Raw genomic sequence first — 25,137 nt, forward strand, 5'->3', positions numbered from 1 at the left:
GCTTTGCCTCATTCCTACGGAGACTCCTCTGGGGGAATCAGTACTGAAGTCTCCCCTTCAAAGGGCTGGCTCCAGCCTGAGGTCTTTCATATAAAAGCACTGTGACAGCAGATGATAGTGGGAAGCCTGGGTTTGTGTAGTGTTTCTACAAGCCTGAGTCACACAGCACAGTTCTGGCAGAAGCCCTTCTTGGAGTACTTGAGCAATTTCCTTGTAAATGGAGTTGACGTGCAGAAAGGCTGCTGTTTGTTGATGTTAGTGACTAAGCACCATCATGTGGCCATGGGCCTATTATTTTCATTGCTTTTATTACAATACTGTGTGCATGCACACACAAACATAGAAACATATTAATGGATTAGATTTTGGTCCAAGTATTCGGACATGTTCCATTCACCCCATTAAGACTTTCTTATCTGTGTGCAGTCTTGCAGATTTTGTAGGTCGAGAGGGTTATTTTTCTCAGGGAAACTCAGGTAGAAGCATGTGATTTTCCAGGGTTTCATAGTGGAGATCTGTTCAGTTATTTGTCAAATAAGATTCTAGATATGTAGAATCAAACTCCTCATTGCTGCCATTAGCCCCTTGGCAAAAGGATTAGGGATTGTATGTAATTCCCATGTTTCTATAATACGTCATCTATGCATCCTCCAATACAGAACCTGCAGATTTGGGTTATGTGGTAAGTTTTTCTGCTTATAATAGCATAGCGTTGCAACCATATAAATATCTCTCGTTGCACGCTTGTTTTATAAGGCTCTTGGCTCAGTATCTTCCTGCTAGTGCTCGTGTTTTCTCTAGCAGTCTGCTACAAGGCAGAGGTTTGGTTTGAACTTCAAAGCATAAAAGAAGATCCCTTTCCCAGATAGGTTATATCTGAGGACCTCAATCACCCAAATATTTATGCAGTAGGGTCTTGGCTGAGAAAAGAGCCAAAGCTCAAGTATGAGAATTTGTAGGGTCAAGGCCTCAATTATACACAAACCACAAGAACAGTAAGTAGTTGTTATGGAAGGGAAGAATGAATGCAAACAGAAAAGAAGACAGAAGGAAATCTTTGTGCTGGAAAAAGATATTTCACACAAAGAAGGTAACATTCAATAAGAGAAGCTTAAACCCCTTCAGGAGGACATTAGCTGGAAGATGGTGTCTTTATTCGTAATTGTGTTTAACATTAGGCCATGTTAATTTTTTTCTCATGATGGGTCAAATCACAGAGATTTGTTTTCACTGAAGTGCATGTAACATATGGCATTATTTGCTCTGGTGAATTCTCAGAGTCCTCTCATAAACTTGGGAACATTTTTAATGCAAGAACTGAGGAGTGAGAGGGGTTTTTTTCACAATTTTCCTTCTTAGCTAAATAGTTCTTAAAGCATTCCATAACTGTCTGTTGAAGTGTCTGGAAGCATCTGGACTAGATGATCTTTCGAGGTCCCTTCCAATCCCTAGCATTCATTGTATCTGCTTCAGGATGGTCTTTCTGCAAAGTCTGTCACTAGACTTTGGGCCCTGGAAGCCATACATTCTCCCACTCCAAGACAGTTCGCCTATTAATTTTCCCCAGAAATTTGTTTGAATCACATTTTGCCCCAGGAAGAGTATCCAGGTCAGGCAGGAGTCAGTCTGCTCTGAACTGAGGGTTCCCATTTACTCCTTCAGTCTGAGTGATTATCCCAAATGTAATCTCATCTCCCTAGTTCATATGAATAAAACTATTCATCATTAGATGGCTATCAAAGCCAAGAGAATACTAATAAAAGATAAGTGGAAATAAATGCTTCTAGCCCATTTCTATGGAAGGAGTTACAAGGTGGGCATGAAGCTTATGTCAGCATCTTTGAACCAGGAGGTCCCTCCCTTGGCTGAACAACCATCTTTGTCTGCCAGCATGATCTCAAGATTTTCTGGAACCCACCATGTCTGAGAAAGAAATGACATTGCTAGGCTGTGTGTCTTTATTTTAGAGACATTTTTCTGCCTTCCCTAGAAGCTTTCATAGTCAAAGGTAAAATGTCACGATGCCTGAATGCAGAGGGCAGAGGGTACATCTGCCCCAGTGACTGGAAGGCACTGAATTAAAAACCCATCTCTCTAGGTTGCCTGCGTGGAGCCAGCACTTCTGCAGAAAGCTGCCATTTCCTCTAAACATTCAGTCCTTGCTTGTTTGGCTCTACAAAGCTTCCCACATTTTCAAGTTTGCTGGCAATAAACTAAAACTAGTATGATACATCCCTTAGTGCCAGAGTATGAGAAGATACCTATCCCCCCAAACTGTACTTATTATAAAATCAATTCTTATAATGATGTAGCTTCTGCTATTGGATCCAGTTTTTATAATATTGCAATTCTGCAAACGAATAGCACACTTTTTATGATTAGAGAGACCAGTTTAAAACTGTTAGATGGACAAGTAATTTGATGCAACCAAACTCTCAACAGATTTTCATCTGGATTTCTGGCATAGTGCTAAAGCACCAATAGAAGTAAAGTCTCCTTTTCTTCTGTCTGCTATGTGAAAAATTGCATTTTATTTTTCCATGCCTGCACTGATTTATTTGAGAATATGGTGTCATGCCCTTTGGAGAACACAGGAAAAAACAGTATTGGTGCCTCCTGATAATCTCCTTCAAAGACTTACATATACATTATTTTTCTCTAAGTGTGAAATCACCGTTAATACTCAGTTGGTTAAATGACTATCCCACTTATTTAGTCAGGTCAGTACAACGTGTGTATATATCTTCAGCAAAGTAAAGAGATGATGAGAAGAGGCAGTGCTTGAATTCATCTTTGAAATGTCAATAACTGCTAAGATATATTAGCCTGTAACTCCCTAGTGTTCAATAAATCATGGCAGGGAGACATGTTTTTCATGTTCACAAGGGAAGTGGCAGGAGAAAGTGTCAAATATCTATCTTTAAAAAGGTCAGAAGTCTCTAATACTTTTAAGAAAAATAGCTTTTCTTTTGTAACCTGCTTAAATCAATGTAGTAGCATTTCGCTGTCACTTTAGAGGGAAGTTTTCAAAACGTGATTTCAAACTGGCTTGTTTCTGATCAGATTGCAAGAAATAAGAGCTCCTCCATCTATAACGTGGAGACTGAGGTAGCCAGGTGTTTAATTTTTCAGTTCAGACACATCACAGGCTGTTCCCAGGGATGCTCACCCAATGAATGCTGGGCAGGATTACCTGTGTGACACCACACCACTGTTAATTCCTTCTTAAGCTTGACATAAATTGTGGCATCAGTCAAACTATCAAGTAAAACTGACCTGGCAAATTTTTCTAAAGAGCATTTATAGTTAAAGAAAGAGGCAGGAAGATAAAAATTTTTGATCTTTTTTTTTTTTTTTCCCTCTTATTTTTTCCCTTAGATCAATGCAAAGCAATGCAAATGATTTGTTGCACTGCAGAGAGCCCAATGGGGCCAACTGCTCTGGGAATCAGTACCTGACACCTCCAGTATCACTGCTAATTGTAGGTACCTATAGAGTGAAAATAGTTCACAGGAATCCACAGGATACTTATGCCACAAAAAAATTGTCCCAAAGGCCAAAAAGCCCAATTATGATGTATCAAGTGCATAGCTTATGTACGTACTTACTCTGGAGGGGAATCTAAGGAAAGAAGCAGGAGTTTGCAGGGAGGGTTCACACCCAGTACTACAGAGGAGGGCAATGAAATTCCCCCTTTACACCAGGTGCTATGTCTGTGGGCAAGGTGCATGCACCAAAAAAGTGCCTGAGAAACCTCAACAAGCCAGGCAGCCCCCTCTGCTAGTCTGCCATAGGCAGGTAAAATCCAGAAAACCATAAATCCCATATTTACTGTAGTTTCCATAGAGCCAAGCTCACCAGTTGGGCACCACTTACTCTGTGCCACTCCTGTTGCTAGTATTACAATTAGTGATCTGCCTCTAAGGTCGTCTTCTGTCATGAGTATACTTTGCTCTTCTTTGACACAAGTTTCCACTTACTCTTCTATATTAAACTTCTATATCTGTAGATATTCGCACATACATAGACACATATTTGTTTTAAAAAGGTACATTTTGTAGCAATCCCTAACATTCTGTGATTCTGTGATTCTGTGACCCTGTCCCTGTCTGTGTGCTCTCCTTTGATCCTGAAAGGAATTCTTATCATAAAAGGCATATAAATGTCCAGTCTTTTATTCTTTCATTATTTTGAAATGTGAGACCACTTAGTTGCAAGACCATTAGTTTGTGAGTTTAATACAGTCTTGCTTTTGCTGTGAGACTTTGATTAGTCTAAGAGACTTTTTCTTTAGAGGACTTCAAAGAAACTGCCATGAACTATAAATTCCTTGCTAATAGAATTGTTTAAAAGGCCATTTCAATGTATCTTGATTTTTATGGGTCAAGCTTTGAGTGCAGCTGGTTTGAAGAGGAATACTTCCTACATTTCACGCTGGACTCTGTCACAGATGTCATGAAGATGTAGCCCCAGCCCTGCCTAAGGGCAGCTTTGCAGGCAGCTTGAACTGAGCTGAGACTGTACTGCCACTAGGCAGCACCTTCCTTCTCCTCTTTGTTTTCTGTCTCTCACTACTGTTACTGGCTCTGGTTCTTGCACGTGGAAATGCTGCACTGTAGTGAGATGCTTGGGATTAAGTAATAATGATTAGTTTGTTAAGTTAGTGGCAAATTAGGGGAATTTCCTTAGTGGTGTGATGTCACACCTTGAAGTCTCACATTATCTTTGAAGAAAAATAAAAACAATCATCCTTTATGCATTTATAAAACATTTTTACTGAGTAGATTTTCCTCTTTTAGTTTGCATTTGAGTAAACAATTAACACTTTTGAGGATCACTGTTCACTTCAATAGAGCTGTGCAGGGAGTGGAAACTAAGTTTAGCGGACACCCAAGCACTTTGCAATCACTGGGTGGTTTGGGGTTTTGGAGGTTTGGTTTTTTTTAAGAAATTGTCCCTGATTGTTTTGCATATCATCTATTCAAAGGCTTACATGCATCAGAAATGATGCCTAAATTGTGATCTGTGTTTGCTGTGAAAGCTAGCAGTAAAGCTAATAATATCATTCATTGCAAACAAACAATGTAATAACAGTCCCATCTTGTCTCGTGATGACATATAATAAGATATGCATTATGAGCAATCATCTGTCTGTGTGTATTTATACTGCAAGACAAATCACTTGCACAAATACTAGCCAGCAATCCCCTTTTTTCTGTTTGTACCTGCTGCTGCATGTATTATTTGTTGTCCTCTACAGAGGATCTGAGTCTGACGAGTTGGTTGTTTGATGTGGTTGGTACTTTTAACATCAGAGACAGCTGTATCCAAGCTCATGTTCTTTTGGTTTCCCATGAGCAGGGTGTGCATTTTTTGCCAGGTATGAATAAATTGTTCGTGCAAACTATGCAACCAAAATGTCGACTAGTGCTCGCCCACTGTTCACAGTTTGTGACTGATCTGAACTGAACCTTTTTTTTTTTTTTTTAATTTATCCTTCTTACCTGAATGACAGCCTGTAGCAGGTATGTGTACACCCCAAAGGACAAGAATAGCGATGGCCTTCTGTCAGAAAACAACACTTTAGTGCTGTAAACTGGGATTCATTTGTGAAGAACAGTGATAAGTAAGGTCATCACTAACAGGATTTCCTGGAGAGTGTGGCAGAGGATGCACAATTCGTTGCTGGGGAGAGAGGGTCTTGTCCTTTTCCCTCATCCCCCGCTGTCCCCTGAACACAGAACAAAAAGCCCAACACCAGCAGGGTTCCTGCCTTCTGCCATTGATGAGTTTCCCTTTTGTTCCCTTCACTTGTCTTGAGTGGCCCATAACCACAATGGCTGCAGTAGTTGTTTGCCTGAGCTGGAAGACTGCAAAAATCATTTGAAATAGACAGAAAAAAGAATACTGTAGCTTTTGTACCTGTGAATAGGAATATTAGAATGAAAGCCAAGCATTTCCCCAAATGGCAGAAACACTCCCCTCCTACAAGTGTCAGTTAATTCTTTTAAAAACCATTTAGAGATTCCTATCTTCCTACTTCTCTTTCATTCCTTTCTTAACCATGCGTTCTTCAAGCCTTCCAAAGTGCCACAACCAGCTTGTGCCTTACTTTAATCGGATCAGTGTCTTCCATTTTCCAAACCAAAACAAAGCCCATAACCCGTCCCAATCTTAGGAAGCCAAAACGCTTTCCTGATGCAGAAACACTCATTTTTAAGCATTCCATTAAAAGAGATGTATCATCTAAGTTGAGTCGAAGTCAGATAGCAGATTGGATCATAAAAAATGATTACCCTGTTTGTCAGGTGAGGTCATTACTGTATTATGGTTTCTTAATCAATTTTTTTTAACCTATATAAGGCCAACAAATCTGCAACATTTTCCTCTGAGCTGCTCAGTGGTATGAAATCTCTTCTAGCTAAATGGATTTGTTGGTATTAAAAGTTTTGCTTTTCCTGTGATTTTTTTTTTTTCCTAGACAGGTGCTTTTTAAATTGTGGGGAATGGCAAATATACTGCTGATCATCCAAAAAGAGCACAAGCAAAACTAATCTGAATTTTAAAAGTCTGAGATGCCTCCCATTTCTAGACTTTGGTGAAGCAAATTAATTGTACTGTCATGTAAATACAATGTAGGGGGTGGTTGCTTCTACCGTGTATCTGATAATGCATTATTTTTAACAGGAAGATCATAAAAAGTCTTTGAAAGATCCCTTGCAACAGTCATGTACCTTGCATGGCACGAAGGAATCCCAGTCTCAGTCAAAGTATTTTGTTGCTGGGGAAACCTAAATAATGAAGAGGAACATGTCCACTTGTGAGCTGGTGCTTCAGCACTGCTAAACACACCCAGATCTCATTGCACCCTACCTACTTATTGTCAAACCTCAGGTACTTTTATTTTCTTTTTTTTTCAGTGAGTGTAGAGCTCCCAGACCAAAGGAGAGCTGAGTTTCTTCTGTAAAAAACTTTGAGGAAACAGGAGGGAGAGCTTCTTCTTAAAATAAAAAAAAAAAAAAAATCAAACCACTGAGGCATTTTTTAAAGCAGAAAAGGTCAGACGAGTAACTTAACTTCTTTTGCAAGGCTCTTGTGTATCTTAAATGGACAGCTAATTTGTCAGGTATAATTCAGTTGTGAGAAGGAAGTAGAAGACATTTTATACTGCTATTATTTTACCTCAGGCCTGTTAGAATCTATTTGAAATCAATATAATTTCAAAAGAACAAGATACCAGCAACACGTGCTGGCCAGTTTGTAATCTGACTATTTATCCAAGGTTTCATTTCAAAGATGTGCAGAATTACTTTGCCAGTAAAATCTACTAGACCATTACATTATCACTGAGTTATATCTATATTATAAATTTTATTTCCTGCAGCTGACCTTAGCCTGGGAATAGTATTTTTGCACAATTTCTAAGTCTTCTGGCACAGCTGTCTTTACCTCAACTTTCCTGGACACTGCCAGCATAAGGGATATAATCAGGACAGGTTGCACTGCAGTAATTACCCTCTGATTCACCAAGAGAACTCCTGAGTTCCGCATTACACAAGAGCCTGAGCCATCTCTTTGCCATCTCGCAGATTAAGGGAGGAAAAAAATATGTATTCTGGACCAGCAGGAGATGCATTCTGTTGATAACAGAAAAATGGTCATTTTTATTCTGCAGTTTTATGGCTGGAAGTGGACATTAGTTGTATACAAAAGAGATTAAATAAGGTTTTCTCCAAGGTATGGTAGACTTCTTCATACCTGTGGTCTCCAACTCCTGCTAATAAGGATGTGTCTGCTGGTGACTTAATTTTAATTTCTGTAATTTATGTCAGGTCAAGACAACATAATGTCCTACTGCCGAAGTTGTGTCATGTTTCTCGGGAATTTTTTAGCTCTCTTCTCTATTTCAGTCACTTTCACTTCCTTTTTTCTTCACTGAATTAAAAGCTTTCATTTAACTGTCAGTAATTAGTGAAGTCAGAGATCCAATAGCCAATGATGGATGGGTGCTGCCTTCTAATACACAGGGAATGGTGAGAGCAGGACGTGCAGGACTGCACCTCTGTTCTCTTCTCTGACATCCACCTTGTTTTTAAAACTCATCAGTAATCTAGGAAGAAGATCCTTGTGAATTTTTCACTTGTCCATTCTGTGCTTCACCGTGTCTTGAAATATCTTGACTTGGTGATGAGGCACTGGAAAAGGTTTCCCGGAGGCGCTGTCCATGCTCCATCCCTGGAAGTGTTGAAGGCCAGGTCAATGGCGGGGAGGGTTGGAACTAGATGATCTTTAAGGTTCCTTCCAACCCAAACCATTCTATGATTCTATCACTTTTAAACTATTTTTCAGAGAGATCTCACAGAATGATGCCTTGGAGGTCATAGAAGCAAATGTGTTTTCCAGCCTTCCCAAACTACATGAAATGTAAGTAATGAGCAATCTAAATTTGAAGGAGACAATTACAAAGATTCATTATAGGCAAGTATCAGAGGTTTTACTGTTTGGTTCAGGTATGCTCTGAAGAATTCATGGTGATAAGGAAACATTTGAAATCTCCCTTTGTCTTTTTCTTCTTCTTACCTAACTGTCCCTTTCTTTCCCTGCTCAGCCTTAAACTTATCTTCAAACCATTGCTGATATCAAAAGGTGGTGGTGTCTGCTGGTCAGTGGTAGACCGCTATTTGAAATAATGCAGATCTTCTGCTGTCAAAAAGAAAATATCAGCATATAGTACCACTGTATCATGGGGCAACCACAGATACTTTAAGATCAATATATTGATATACTTTGCTGATGTTTCCTTTTTTCTTTACAGAAGAATTGAGAAGGCCAACAACCTTGTGTACATTGATCAAGATGCCTTCCAACACCTTCCGAGCCTCAGATATTTGTGAGATCTTTTGTTCTTTGCAAGTACTACAGTAATTTTAAATGATGCAGGCATATTTCTGTTCAACCTGTACTGACCACTTTTGGTCATAAAACAGGATAATGCCCTCTCTTCCCCTGCTAGTTGTACATTGTGAATCTGTATTTTCATCCCCAGAACAGCACACAGACCTCAGGAAAGCTGAAGATAATACCCTACATGGAGTATTCGCACACACATAAGATCCTCAAGCCTTTCTAAGCAAAAGGTTGAAACCGAGTGTTGAGAAATGGAGCTGGAGGCCTTTTTTTTCTGACTTTAAAAACAACTTTAGGTTGCAATTCCTCCTGAAAGCTTTGGAACAAAATCTCTCTTTGTTGTGGCTCTGCTTTCTGTTCTACTTCATACACATGATATTAAGCCCTCAAATACTCTTTTCTTTAGCAACAACAGTGCTATAGCAATGATTTTCATTAACACTTGTTGTGAGATGATTAAAACCTTAGAATACCAGCATTTGGGTGTATAGTATGATTCTATTTCATTAGCCAGCCTCATCAAAAATGCCACTTGCACAACTGTGGTTGCCACATCTGCTCCCATGGTGTTGTCATCACAATTCAGTGATAATTGAATCCATCCTTGAAATAAACTGTTACCCAAAAATATTTTCACAGCTTTTAGTGCCTGCCTGATCTTAACATGACTAATAATCTCTCCTCTGCATAATACACCAATGAAGTCCAATGAACTCTGTTGAACAGTAATCGTTCTTAATGGCCATAACTTAAATAAGCTCCTACAGTGTTCTTTGCTGAACAATGACATCTACACCCAGCAGCATATTAGCTTAACTTTTGTGTGTCCATTCACCTGAGCACATATACCTAACCTTGTTTTCCTTACTTAGACAAGAAGCCTTACTCATCCAAGAATCATGATCATAATTTCTACATTTGAGTACATAAGAGTAAGTGCTTAATTGTCTGGTTAGATATTTCTTAAAGATGGGGTGAAATCAGGTCAGTGATCTAATAAGCATAGCTCCCAGTAAGCTAATGAGCATTTAAGATCTCTGAAAATTACTAGCATCTGGCAGGTTCTGAGCTCAAAAAATGCCAAGAAGTGTCGGTTTTAATTTGAACGTTAAGATTTGAGATTTAAGGTTTGGACTTTAAAAGATAAGTTGTATTTAGCACTACACAAACCATTGTAATTTAAACCCTCAGTGAACTGGAATAAGTGGCCAGAGTTGCAGTAGGATTATCGTTCTTTCCAGTATTTTTACCAGTGTCTACTTTATCAAATTCACCAGGCACCTTGATTAATTTTTTATGTCCATAACTGAAACATAGACTTTTCTCTTGGCAGAAGGGAAGTAAAGTTTTAAATTTGCATTGTCATTAGAAGATACCATATGCCTTTTTCCTTTGGTTTCAAGCCTGAGTCATTCAGTGGCGACTGCTGTCTTTGAGTAATTCTGGCTACCTATGAACAAAAACACAGCATTTGTTTGTTCCATGTAAAATCCCCAGAATAAGCTGTTATGGGTAGTACAGTTGTCAGGTGTACAGATGGTTAGAAAGAATGAGGGCACGTTTATCTCATACAAAATTGAAGAACAGCAAGAAGAATTGTGAACACATGATAAGCAAACTAATTTCAGTGATTTTTTTTAAATGTGGGACACACAAACTATAGGTTGCAAGGAAAGGGTAAATCCCCACTTTAAATATCTGAAATAGTGGAGTTTTTTCTCATTACTTTAGTGGATGCTCCCTCTTTTGAACATTTGCCTTTACATGCTCCCATACATGTTGGCTCACATATTCAGACATGCTACCTGTATAAAAATTCAGCTGCAGCAGCTCTACATATAGAAGCAACAGAATAAATATATGGAGGATTACTTGTCAAACTAACCATTCCCCTCTCCTCTTTAGCTCTTTCTACTCACTGATTGAAATCAGAGGAGGTGTGGTCTAGACAATAGAGTAGTGAGGTGGGTTGCAAACTGGCTTAAGGAGAGAAGCCAGAGAGTGGTAGTCAATGATGCGGAGTCCAGTTGGAGGCCAGTATCTAGTGGAGTGCCTCAGGGGTCAGTACTGGGACCAATATTATTCAATATATTCATTAACAATTTAGACGAGGGAATTGAGTGTACTATCAGCAAGTTTGCTGATGACACTAAGCTGGGAGGAGTGGCTGACACGCCAGAGGGTTGTGCTGCCGTCCAGTGGGACCTGGACAGGCTGGAGAGTTGGGCAGGGAAAAAGTTAATGAAATATAACAAGGGCAAGTGTAGAGTCTTGCATCTGGGCAGGAACAACCCCAGGTTCCAGTATAAGTTGGGTAACGACCTGTTAGAGAGCCCACCTGGGGTCCTGGTGGACAACAGGATGACCATGAGCCAGCACTATGCTTTTGTGGCCAGGAAAGCCAATGGCATCCTCGGGTGTATTACAAGGGGGGTGGTTAGTAGATCGAGAGAGGTTCTCCTTCCCCTCTATTCCACCCTGGTGAGACCCCATCTGGAATATTGTGTCCAGTTCTGGGCCCCTCAGTTTAAGAAGGACGGGGAACTGCTGGAGAGGGTCCAGCGTAGAGCAACCAAGATGATTAAGGGAGTGGAGCACCTCCCTTATGAAGAAAGGCTGAGGGAGCTGGGTCTCTTTAGTTTGGAGAAGAGGAGACTGAGGGGTGACCTTATTAATGTTTATAAATATATAAAGGGTGAGTGCCACGAGAATGGAGCCAGGCTCTTCTCGGTGGCAAACAATGATAGGACAAGGAGTAATGGGATCAAGCTGGAACACAAGAGGTTCCACTTAAATTTGAGAAAAAACTTCTTCTCAGTGAGGGTGACAGAACACTGGAACAGGCTGCCCAGGGAGGTTGTGGAGTCTCCTTCCCTGGAGACATTCAAAACCCACCTGGACACCTTCCTGTGTAACCTCATCTGGGTGTTCCTGCTCCAGCAGGGGCATTGGACTGGATGATCTTTTGAGGTTCCTCCAATCCCAAACATACTGTGATATTTTGAGTACTTTTTAAGGTATTCTATCTTGTGGGCACACAGGACAGGAGGAGACTCCCCAGACTACTGTATCCCATTTCTTACTGGCTCCTCTCCATGAATCCCAATAATTAAGTGCTTTATTGAAATTTTTTATGCTCTCCGCTGTTTCCTGCTTTCTCTCTTTTTTCCAGGGGAGGTTTTTCCAGAAACTCAATAATTTGGTGGCTAGGAAATGTTCTCAAATTTTATTTGTGGCCACTTCCGTCAGATCCATTCTCGTGATAAAGCTTTTCTCTAATTTAAACTGATAATGTCCATCTTTGGTCTTTACTCTACTAATGGATTTATGCTGCATATTTTCTGTGCTGTTGTTTTTTGAAAAACAAAACAAAACCAACCAACAAACAAACAAAAAACTTGCTTGACTGTAAGTAGTACAACAGGTGCAAGCTTCATGACTCTGAGCATCTGAACAGATGAATGTGTCTTTCATGCTAATGACAGGGTTCGAGGTAGCTATGCTTGGGGTATAAATCAGTGCGACACCTTTGGCTTCAGTTGAGCTACATCAATTCACACCACAGGGATCAGGAGCCGGGGCTCCCTGTAGGATACTTCCAAGTAGCAGTGAGCTGGGTGTGATGCCAAATGACATTGTGCTCAGGTCACTCAGTTGTAGCTTCATGCTCCCTCTTGGCACATTTTTGTAGAAAAGATTGCCACTTTCTTCATCCCCTTGTTTCACTCACTGGTGCTTCCTCTTTTAGAAATCCCCCCTTTAAAAGGCAGAGAGTTATGCTGTTTGAAAGAATACGAATTAATTTAATGAGAAAGCAGAAACTTTGATGGAAGGCTGCAAAATGGGAGCTGGTAAAAATAACCCAGTCCTGGTATTCACCTTCGTGTGACATATGAGGAAGGGTCAGTAAGTGAAAATATAAGGCAAGATACCGAAGGAAGTTAACAGATTGATGGGGTTTGTGTTTGGTTTTTGGTTGTTGTTGCATTTTGGGGGTCTTTTTTGCTTGTTTTTTACACAATATAGAAGTAAAATATTGTAAACATGTGGGACTAGAGTTTAAAATAATTTAGAAAAGAGGTTAAGTGTTTCTGTGAATAGAAACGCTATTAACAGCTATTTGAGAAATGATAAAAATTTTAAAGCTGTGAAGGGAAATTAACTAACATCACAGCCTAATTCTCCCATTACCTGCTGGAAGTTAGAAAGGAATAGCAAGTGATTTCATAAATAGCTTGTAACACAACAGATTAGGAGATTCTGTCCAACCATACACAGGGTCGCGTGTGAGTGGAAAAGCAAACCTGATTCTGGCCCCACTGGGATATATTTCTGTTGCCCATGTAGTGTACCTTCTCCCCAGCTGGGGTCCATGCCAGCTTCCCAAATAGTCCACATGAAGACAGCAGAGCTGGAGATGGAGGCCTGTACTCAGGTCCTTAGCCCAATCTTCTGCTGCAGACCCTGCCATAGACCTCTGTAGCTCTTCCTAGTCTGAACTACCAGGCAGAACAGCTGGCACAGGCGCACCAGTATCTCGGTGTAAAGAGGTATCATGTCGCCCAGCTGCAATCAGCATGCCAAAGCAAGGGGACTCAAGAACCTGCCCATTGCTGGGCTCATTTAGTTCTCCTGAAGTTTCAAGATGTAGTAGAAGTCTGCCAGCACATCAGATGCACCATTTGCAGTGTCATGGCTGTGACAGAACTGTTGGAGTTCAGAAAGTCTCACAGCAAAATATATATTTACCGGCAGTTTAAAAAAAAAAAGGAAAAAAAAAAAAAAGAGGGAAAACTGAATCGATGTTAATGCCTGAGATTGAGGCCAGACACCACAGCCCATCAGTTTAATGAACTTTGCAACATGTTGCTTGCAAGGATTTCTCTGTGCTGCTTCAAAAATAGTTGCATAGCCACTAGGTCTCATTTATAGTCAGGCAAGAGGCTCTGGCTAGCCTTGTCAGTCCTCTCATCAACTTCAAAGGCTCATTACAGCCACTAGCTGTCGAACATTAATAGGCTTTTATCTCTGCCAGCTTGAGTACAGATTCCACACTTACCCTTACTCCTTTTGTCTCCTGCATTATCGTTACTAGCATGGCAAAAACACTGAGAGAAAAATGCTAAAAAATGCAATGCTGAAATACTCTAAATCTTCTAGAAGAACACAACCTTAAATTTCGTACCAGTCTTTTAGAAGCAGTGAAGAGAATTGTTAATTGGTCTTCCTGGATATATGCCAAAGACACCGACTGCTTCGAAATGGTAACTTATTGACCTTTTCATGGGTACAAGATTATTTATCTGGTTCTCATTAAGAAGAGCTGTGGCATTGTCTGTTTAATAATGTCATAATGGCTTTTCAAACCTATTTTCTTTCCAGAAGGAGTTTTCATGTGTAATCTGTGTCCTTTGGTTCTTTTTTACAGCGGATGTGTCGACATCTTGCATTAAGCAATCTCAGCTTAAAATAGAAAGATTTAAATTTAGCACTCTTTTCAGATCAATTTTGAGGACATACAGTTGGATTGTTGGAGGAGAGGGGAAATTTAGGTCACAAAAGCATGTATTTTACCTGCAAAATAGTTTGCATTGTGGAGCACAGAGCCGAACTCCAGAGTCTTGCAGATGCTTGCACCTACCTGGTCTTATTTTGTGGAGGACCTGACACACGTGTTCCTGGTATGCTTTCTAAACCCAAACCTGTATTTGCGGCAAATGCACTGAAGTCCACAAAGTACCTATCTGACCCTTTGCATGCAGTTACCTCTTCAATAAAAAGAAGCAATGTTCTTTTCCTTCCTTTCGCATGGCAGCCTCACAGTTAAAGACTTTGCCCCCCGAAGTTAGCACTGTGGATTGTAGTCTCAGTTTAGCCTGCAAGGCTGGTACACGTGAGTCAGAGGAATCTATGGGTGAAGTCAGGCTCACATGCAGTATAAAGTAACTAGCATGATTAAGGGATACAAAAATAATGCTTCCTGAGTTATGTTGTATTATCTCTGCCCACTTTGGGTTTGCAATTTAGCAAATCCCACAATAAGTTGATGAGGTCAACTGTGTTCCCAGTTTTGTCAGAGTAGTTCCAACCAATTTGGCATTAAAAAGAGCAGGCTTGTTGCTATATCTGGAGATAAGCAGCCAGAATCTTCTAGGAATTAGTTCCTGAAAGATTTTTTTTTTCTCTGCTGATCAGGGTGCTATGGTTTCTTAAGTGCTGACTGCAGTAAGCCTCTTCAGAAAGACAATGCTTTGGAAAGCAGCCATCAGCCGTCTGAAAAACAGGTTCTTACTGAGCTGTTTATGCATGGCAAGGGGGGACTCAGTTATAACACAGATTAAAGAGGACACTTGTTTAAACTGGGACTACTAAGGATGTATACGTTATATGGTAAATATATTGACATAACTGTCCTGCAGGAAAGATATTCAGTAAATTGGATTATCTACATCCTAACAAGATTATCCACTTAAAGTCCTCTGGAGATTTGCTGGTTGAATAAAAAGAGAGGGAGGATCTAGGCTGCAGTCTAACTAAATATCTTTTTAGTTCTTTTTCTGCAATTAATTAAAAGAACATCCTCTCCTGCTCCTAATCACAGTGTTGTATCTCTGTGCAATCAGTGCTTTGTGCCACCTGTAGATTCACTTCAAAATGTAATAATTTGTCAAAGATGCTTTGCTCTTCATCTCATACTGCTCAGTTGACACCAGTACAAATTGAGCACTGAACACTTGGATTACTGGAAAGATAAGGACTATGGCATCAACCAAAGATCTTGAATATGTTTCTTCATACATGTATGGTAAAAGCCCTGCTAATCAGTGTATTATTTTGATACATTGGGAGTAAGTTGCATTGGAGGCAGTATTTGAATAGCATATATTAGAGTATCGTCATCTTTCATTACTGCAGCATGACGCTGGAGATTTTCTTGGGAAAGTACTGTAGAAAGAAAAGCTTCTCATGTCTTCTCCTCTGTCCTGCAGTAGCCACAGAGGACATGGCGGCAGTTCGCTTCTACTAAGGCAAAAGCATAGCATAACTTCTGTTTAACAAGTGGCTTGTATAAAGAATTGCATAAATTTTTAGCATATGACTCATTTAAAATTAAAGGCAGCTTTCAACTAAATTCCTGTACATCTCCAGTAATTTAGAGAGTGTACTTTAAAATACTGTAAGGATGGAGTTACAGGTTCTTCATTTGTTGCTTCTAATTCTCCTTTCATGAAATACAAGTGCAGAAGTACTTTAAATAATAAGGGTCTTGTGAAATCCACCTACTTCATTAATCATTTTTTCTATTTAACTATACATAATATTTTACAAATGTGTTTTTGTAGAGCTTTCTTGGTCATATGTGACAGCTGTTATTTTTAAACTAATGCAATGTCGGACTACTCTGACTCCTGAGATGAAATAGCCATGACATTTCAGCAACTTTCCCAAATTGGCTTCTCGAATGTTCACTGTATATTTTTTTTGTGTGCGCATAAGAAAGATGACAAGTTGGCTTTGCAATGTGTACATCTGAGGATATCCAGATACCACCTCAGGGAGATCAGAGCAATACCTATGCAAGTGAATGACTTGTGTGTCACCCTCAGTGCCCAAATTTAGGATCTGGTTGTCATGTATAGGTGTTTAGCTTCAGTTCAGTTTGTGAAACTTGAAAGGTTACAACTCTCCTGAAATAATCTGGGCTCATAATAAACATCAAATGAATCCTGTTCTTTTTTCCAGTCTCAGACAGTGCTTTTCTTCATCATTCAATTATTCAGGAATTAGTATTGAAAAAAAAAAAAAATCACATCCAGTAGTGAAAGAACATTGTTCTGTTCAAGTGTCAGGATAAAAAATATTTTCCATGTACTACTGAGGCTTTTCCAACATTCTCAATGAAATGTTACCTTCTCTACCATCTGACATATTAAAAATATGAAGAGATAGTTATCCTTTCAAGAACCCAAATTTTACCTTTGTTTGGTAGCATCAGCCTGATCCAACTCTGCCTGCCTCCTGCACTCAGCCCTCCCAGACGTCAGCAGCCACCAGCTGCCTCCTGCTGCATGGCAGCATCACGCTTGTCCTGCCTTTGTTACTGCCATTTGCTAAAATTGGACACAATGCGGGTCTGTGGATACCTGTGGCCCTGTTTCCCCACTGGTTGTAGGCACAGAGTTGTCTTTCAGAGTTATCATTCCGGGGATGGTGTTTCATGGACAGGAACTGCAATGCAGAAGCCAGTGATGTTCAACATGGTGAGAGGCTGGAAGTAGTTAAACATGGAGACTTAGGCCCATTTCTAGTCATGCAAGATGCTGAAATGTTTCCATGTATCTGCTTCCTCGCTATGGGAGGTGCTGGGGAATAAAGCGTCCTAATTCTCCCTTATTTTCATGAAATAACGTTATTTCCAGTGAAATTAATGTATCCTTTATTACAGTAGAAAGTTTAAATAGTGGTGAGTTGATACTTCTGTCTTAAAAGAGCTACTATGAAAATAATTATTCTGTGTCTGTGCAGTTGATTTCTTAGGATATGGTTGGTAAATTAATATTGACAGCTTCCTGAGATCATCAGGAGGGACTGTGTAATTATCCAGGTCAGGATTTCTCCCTTGATTTCAGTGGGGCTCATGCTTTGCCAAAAACCCTTTTTACATTACAATGCCAAGTTTCCCATGGGCAAAACCCCTGTATGTGGCTAAACTCTGCCTTTTGTGGCTACCATTTTAAGTCCAATGTTCTTTCCTCTTTATTAATTATTGCTTTGTTCCTGGAGAAGAGTGAATAATGTTCATCTGTTCTCTCCACCTCAGGTTAATATCAAACACTGGCCTTCGGTTTTTACCTGCTGTTCATAAGGTGCACTCTTTCCAGAAAGTTTTACTGTAAGTTTTAATGTCCACTTTTCACTTTTTAAAAGATCCCTTTGAATGTTCTCCAGCTCCAACAAAACCTTTCAAGATTTTATTCCCCTTGTGTTCACTTATTAGCTTCACGGTAGCATTTTGGGTTGTAATTTTGTAGGTATCCATTATAATGTGGCCTGAAAGATCTCAGTTCTCCCCGGGTCTTATTTCTACAAAGTGTTATAGCTTGCACTTTACAGACCACTCTTCCTCTAAGTGTGTGCCTGGATGGCCCAGGAGCTGGATAAACAGGATTTTACTCCTCTCTCACCAGTTGAAATCCAAACCAAGCTGGTGGTAGTGAAAATTTGTTGCCACCTGGTGACAGTTCTCTGGCTTGCATGGCAAGAATTGCTGATCTCGGAGCTGTGGAAATATCTCTACCATGCCTATAAGAAACTGTCCAGAGAACAAGATATGTTTTTCTGTGGAAAATTCAAATTGTAATAGGAAAAAAAAAAAAAGGTAAAATCTTGTGGGAAAACAGGCACTTTTTTCCTGTAAAATTTCAATTTTTCTTTAAAAAATGCATGTCAGCAAAAGTTTGGGTTTTCTTTTCTGAAAGAAATCTGAACAGAAATTTTTCCATCAGTTCTTAGGACAAGCAGAAAACTCAGGAGATAAGCAACTATTTCTTTCCTGCCATTGGACAAGAGAATTTGTTAATGCACAGGCAAAGTTCTGCATGTTCAAATTTTGATTAGAAGATTTCAAGGTGCAGAAACTTTAATCCTGCAATTGTCTTAGTAATGGCCATTGATATGAATAAAAATGCATAGAAAACATAGAGAGAGAAGACTGAATATAGCATGCAAACATATAACATAAGAAATACATTGCTGTAATAGATTTAACAACTGTAATTTTGAGGACTGCATTTCAGGGCTCCCTGAAACTACCAAGCAAATGCAACAGATACAGAGCTACAGAGCCTTCCCCCTGTATACTTGTAAGTTCATCATCAGTCTTAACTAGATTTGAATTACCGTGTCCTGATGAGCAAGAGGTTTGGGTTTTTTCAGGTGAAATGCCTCACTTTTCTGTAAGAATAACTAGCCCTTTATACTGCTTAAGTCCAAAACTAGACCTTGTTTCAAACCCTGACCCCACCGAGGTCAATAAGAAAATTCTTGTTGTGCCAATACTTAAGTCTCAAAGATTGGTCTTGATGGGCCTTGTGCAGAACGAGACCTCTGTGTGTCAGTTAATACAGAGTTGTGGCCATATTCAACTCTCAGCATGAGATAATTTTGGAACCAAGCCTAATTTCAAGCTTTGCAGATAATTGATTTTGTTCTGTGCTTTCCAACAGAAACAGCATGAAAGCAACCATATCCTGAGTCTAAATTATGAGTAATACTGTTTAACTTCTTTGAGGTCTATTTTGAGCAAGCAACAGAATGTATATCTGCCGTTCCTTTTCTCGTATCAGTCAAAACTGCTGAAAGACTGAACTTGTCACTTCAACAAACTGCATTGACAAGGGTCCCGTGTCTTAAGTTCTTAAGCACATACAAAGCTTATAAGCAACCCCATTGACATCAGCAGGGGAATTATTCATGGGCTGGTAGGTACCCTGCTGAATCAGGCCAAAAAGGTTAATGGATTTTCCTTCTTCTGGTTGGGATGGCCTCGAAGCTCCTCAGTTTGCATTTTCTGGGTAGTATGTTTGCTGGAGGAACTATTTAATCTACCTCAGGTTTATAAGATCTGTGCTTTTATGCGTTTTAATAGCTTTGGCTTATTTGGGAGGGAAGTATGGGGATGGTCCCGCCTTTATTATAACATTTGTGCTCTGCAGACAAAATGTCTTAAAAACTTAAGTAGTCAACTTCTACATACAATACTTCCTTGGACTGTCTATTAGGAAAAATATTGTATTTGAAATAACATATTGAATTGAAAGGATCACAGATGTACAAAAAGGTGTCATTTCTGTCATATTCTATTTTTCAGAGATATTCAAGACAACATCAATATACGTACGATTGAAAGAAATTCATTCACAGGCCTGAGTTCTGAAAGTGTGATTCTGTGAGTAAGACATGGCAAATACATTATTTTCCTCGTTAGGTCATTTCTTCTCCAGATTAGGGTCAAGGAAACCAGGAGATGGGGACTATTTTATACACTTACAAATTCAGTTTGAGATTTTAGACTTCTCCTGAAATCTCTGTATTTTGTTTTCTGAAAAAATAAATGCTTTTGTGGGCTTTTTTGTTGCTGTATTCAGATCCTGATCTTTATTTTAGAAGCACAGCATAGAGAAAATTTAGTAATTACTGATGCCAAGGTTAAACATATTCCACCTACAACAACAGTTCCATGCGATAGAAATTGTATTCAAAAGGATGGCATGACTCATAAATATTTACAGTCAGACACATGATTCAAAGATGTTTATTACTCAGGCAAAATATATGTAGATCTTGTGGAAATGCGGTATATTTGTATACAATGTTAATGCATTGATACAGGCCAGTTCACAATGCAGTTTCAAGCTGTGTGGTTAGATGACTACATTTGACTTGAACAGTCATGTTTTTTAATAAACTATCTGGCTTTTTTGATCCTTTCTGTTGCTGTATCAAAACGTCCTGTTTGCTTGCTAACAAGCTGCCTTCATTTCATCTAGCCAGTGCCCAGACTGGAAAAATTTCCCAGAGAGTGTGTGCAGTTTACCTCACATGCTGAAGCAGTCAAACGAGATCTGATTGACTGATTGGGCTCACATTATTTTCGTGGTAGCAAGGTCAGACCATCATTGTTTGAAAAGAGGCCAGTAACAAGTCATTTAGCTGTTATCTCGCCTTTGTCTCCATCAGTTATGCATAACCTCTGTGTATGTCAAGTTCCCTGAAGTTTTAAACACACGCACAGTTTTCTCTATTATATGTTCAAGTCAAGATACCCTAAATGTACTAGTTTACCTTTTCTCCTGTGATCATAGTATTTGCTGCTCAGGTGGGACTTTGTATTTTCAGAGCTTGTTTCCGTAATACCACTGAGGGGTGAGATAAATATCTGATTTTTTACTGCGATTTGACCTCTCTGTGCTACTTGAGCAGCATGAAATTGGCTCCCCCCTCTCCCTAGGATGTGCCATTGCTTGTATGATTACTGCTTGGATGTTGAAGGGTAGTCTTCTCTGAGGACATAAGGCTGCTGGTTTGCTAGTAAAATTGGCCTGTGAGAGGATTGTGTCCTCTTCCATCTGCTTTGTCCTGCAACAGCCCCATGGCTGTGGGCTCTGTGTGCCCACCTGTGTGTGCAGGAGCAAGCAGACCTGGCCACCACTCGCCTGGTCAGGCAATGCCCTGCCTCTGCTGCAGTTCTCCCTTGGGAAAAGGGCCCTGCTTGTGCTCTTTGAGAGCCCCTGATGAGGCTTTCCTTGTGCTGTGACGACCTTGCCTCATTTTAGACCAAAATTTTCTGCCTTCCTATAAAAAACTGAAGTCACTATGCAAAGCAATGTAAGTCACTGTTACAGCAACATCATTTTATGAAATCCAGCATGTTAAGATGGCATTAAAAACACCTAAGACCCACTGAACCTCTACATTCTGGGGACTTCTAATTTTAGCAGGTTTCACTGTGGCAGGCTCCAAGAACGTTTAAGTCAGTAATTTGCATTGGATCTGATCTTACACTATGCATGGGATCTGCTCAAGACTGTGGATACATTTGGTAAAGACGTGCTAGAAATTTATAGAAGAAATTCTCCTTTCTTCCAGGTCCACACGCCACTTAGAGCCTAAGATGGAGCTTTTCTGCCCTGAAAGAGGGTGTAAATAGTACTTCAGGGGCAGTGGCGTCCTGCACCACATGAATTTTAAAGTGTGTTTTAAAAATACCACTACAGCCACCAAATAGGGAGTAAAAACCCCATATGTCCAAGCTCTGGATCTCTGCCTCCATTGTCAGTAAGGATGCTGGTTGAAGTGAGGGGACAATTTGTCTCAATAGAAACTTGTCTATATAAAATATAATTAGGTCTTGAGATTTAGGTAGAATTTTGTTTGCTCTTCTTACTACTTGAATGTGATTAGCCAGGTGTCAGGAGTGTAAAGTCTACCCTGTATGGCTCTGAAAATCAGTGACTGATTTTACAACCTTAGTATCTCATTGCATTAGCATCATGTTCATTGAGAGAATGCAGTAAGTGCTAATACTGCGATTAAAAGCATATGTATCAGCCTGGCAGGTATGGATGGATAAGATCAATGTAAGATAATAACTGTTTTAAATGCAGCAAGCAGGGACATGTCTCTCTGTGCCTGCTCACTCCTGTCTAATAGTGCTTGCAAGTGAAAGGGACAGTGACAGTTCTCCTGATTCAACCTGACAGACATTATAGACACAGAGCTATGTACATCTGCCTATATTGGTCAAAAGCATACTCATTTCAACCAGACCCATAGCTGATTTCCATTCTGACCTTATCTCACCACCTCAGACCTTAGATAAGTGGGTCACTTGCATGCTCAGTTTTCAGTGTGAATTAGAAACAAAACATTCAGTTTTGCTGACAGTTTAATTAAATCATGCCATTTTTGCCATCAATCAGACCTGCCATTGCCTGTTGGAGAGGGCATGAGTTGCAAAATGACACCTAAAGCAAGATGAAAGATTGCACCATAAAGATGATAAATATAACTGACCCAAATGTAAATTTTTAGGACTGTGAAAGGAAGAGAGAGAAGGATGTTAAACATTAATTAGTTAATGCACCAGCATAAAAACTTGGCAGAAAGCCTCAGGAGCTTCAATTCCCAGGTTCACTACCTGTGTCTCCTCTCAGGGAACAGATCCCAGGGGCAGGGGCAGCAGGGCAGACAGGGACTAGAATTTGTCGAGGTAGCAGATGTAGGAGGAATCAGCTGCTTCCTGGACAGTTTGGCATCACTGCCACCCCCTTCCTGCCCAACTTGAGGACAGTCACCCTCCCTCCTCCGCCTGCCCCGACAAGGACGTGACACCACCACAGGCAGCGAGAGGTCTTTTTCTCTAATAACTGACAAAGGTTAAGCATCTTGAAAAAAGTAAACCTAATCAGCACTGACAGCACCAGCAGAAAGATTCTGGTCTCACCCCTCCTGGGATTAACCTGGAAAAACCTCACTGACTCTGCTGTAGCCTTCCCAGGGGAGACATGAACAGTGCCAGTGTCTGCATCAGCTCTGCCCTTGCTTCAGAAATTTACTCTAGCTCTCATCTCTGATGGTAGCGCTCATCTGCTCTATTCACATCTGTATTCTCCAAAGCCTTCCTCCAGCTATTGGGATCTTACCAGATGGTATTCATAGAAATTTCACCATTTTAATACCCATTTAATAATTATACTCGTTGAATTACATACATTTTAGTCATGAAGCATGAATAAGAACAACGTTCTTTTCCTTTTTTTCTGTATTGCAGATGGCTAAATAAAAATGGGATTCGGGAAATTGAAAATCATGCATTTAATGGAACCTACCTGGATGAGCTGTAACTATTTCTGTTTACTATTCTGAAAAGCAATTATTACAAGGTAGTGATGGTTGCAAGCTATTTTTTTAATCTCATGTTGTTTTAACATTGATATTATTGTGTCTTTCAGAAATCTAAGTGATAATCACAACCTCGAAAAATTACCAAATGAAGTCTTCCAAGGAGCCAATGGGCCTGTTGTTTTGTAAGTAATATTCAGATATTATTTTATCATTAATAATCCCCTTGAAAAGAACAAAGAGGAACATGTGAATGCCAGTCTGGATTTCAACATCTCACAAATCTTGGAGTTTGAAACTGGAGGCGTATTTCTGAACATTAAGAAAACCTGGAAGCTATATCTGAAATTATGGTCTAGATTCACATTTTCACTTTTTCCTCAAATTTTGGGGAGTATTTTTGTCCAGGGATTTAGATCTAGATTCCTCTCTGCAGTTAAGCTCTTTAAGAGAGTAATTCTGCTTCATATTTTCCAGAGAAAAATGCTGTTAGTTTTTTGTTTGAACAAAATCAAGAGAAGCTGAGTGGATCCTCAGTGCTTAAATCTGAGTTGCTTACTACTGTAGATCTGCTCCTGCATCTCTAGAGTATAATTCTAAAGATAAAAAATCCCTGCCCTACAGGAACAGGGATTGGGATGTCCCATACCCTGTAGAGAAAAGTGTGAGATGTATCATGCAGCTACAGCAGGATGTCTTTGGTGGGTGATAAGCTGGAAAGCGAGAACTCAGCAGTAGATAATTCAGCAGTAGGATGCTCATGAATCTCAGTCACCACTACCTCAAAGCATGGTTTGCCACGAAGTCTGGAAACGTCTGTGGAGTGCACACAACTGCTTGTGTTTCTGAACACAAGCCACAACACATAAGAGCTGCAACAGAGACACAGGAATAATTTTTTGTCTCACCAATTCTATATAGCCTTTTTCTCTTCCTATCTACTCTGGATGTCCAGAGAGGGCTAGGAGTTACCCACAAAGGGTGAAAACAGGTCATTGGAGATGCAGGAACATTTCACACAGAGGTTGGTTAGAAATCTGAAGAAGAGGGAGAAAAATGACTTGAGTTAACCTTGAGTTCAGATGAGAGCTCTTCCGAAGGCCTTTTTCCCACATTGTGATGAACAGTGCACTTGTGATATGAAGAGCTATGGTACAGGTTACTGCATTCTGCTGCTCTTCCATCACTCCTTTGAAGTGTCTTCCTTCTTCAGAAAAGACTGCCAGTGGAGCATCTTTTCAGCAGTAATATCATTGATGTTTCTTTGGAAAAGCATTGTTTCCTGCAGCAAAAAGTAAATTCATTTTCTCTGCAACTTGTAGCTGGTACAATAATATTCTGGAGGTTTATCAAATTGCTTTGGCTGTAGTTCAGGTTCATTTGATAGTTTATTTGTGTGAGAAGTTCTCTGTTCCATTACCAATACATCCATTATTCTATGGATGGGAAATTACCTTTTTATGCTGACTGAGATCAAGAAAGAAGAGCTTTCTCACTCATCCATCACTGTAGTTTACACCAGGAATGCACTTTCACTTCTGGAAATGATTGACCCATAACCACATCTTTGTTGGGACAAATAGGGTTGTTGCAATATAATCTGTGTTGCAGACTTCAATATTTTATTAGAATGAATGTCAGGATGTTTTAATTCTTGGTCTTCCTGAACCAATGTTCTAGAGTCAATTAATACAACTTCTATTTTATAACTCAGCATATTACAATAATGTGAAAGAAACACAAACACAAATTATAATGTCAGAAAGCAGCAATCTTAGCCCCTGTACAGGCTACAGTTTCACAAATCATTTCCTCTCTGAGGCTTAC

At 39.8% G+C, this 25,137-nt stretch overlaps 1 protein-coding gene across 2 annotated transcripts in view; it reads left to right on the forward strand.

The window, feature by feature from the left end:
• The window catches only part of FSHR (follicle stimulating hormone receptor), an 86,222-nt gene that overhangs the window by 47,816 nt on the left and 13,269 nt on the right, over positions 1-25,137 (forward strand). The window contains exons 3-8 of one of the 2 annotated variants that reach the window (XM_065834611.2): positions 8,350-8,424; positions 8,816-8,890; positions 17,729-17,800; positions 19,778-19,855; positions 23,240-23,308; positions 23,421-23,495. In XM_065834611.2, the coding sequence (XP_065690683.1) occupies positions 8,350-8,424; positions 8,816-8,890; positions 17,729-17,800; positions 19,778-19,855; positions 23,240-23,308; positions 23,421-23,495 (444 nt within the window). The remainder of the gene's footprint in view (positions 1-8,349; positions 8,425-8,815; positions 8,891-17,728; positions 17,801-19,777; positions 19,856-23,239; positions 23,309-23,420; positions 23,496-25,137) is intronic. The other variant, XM_071805889.1, reaches the window with a different exon arrangement.

This window comes from Patagioenas fasciata, chromosome 3, assembly GCF_037038585.1.
Source record: "Patagioenas fasciata isolate bPatFas1 chromosome 3, bPatFas1.hap1, whole genome shotgun sequence".
Taxonomy (NCBI): domain Eukaryota; kingdom Metazoa; phylum Chordata; class Aves; order Columbiformes; family Columbidae; genus Patagioenas; species Patagioenas fasciata.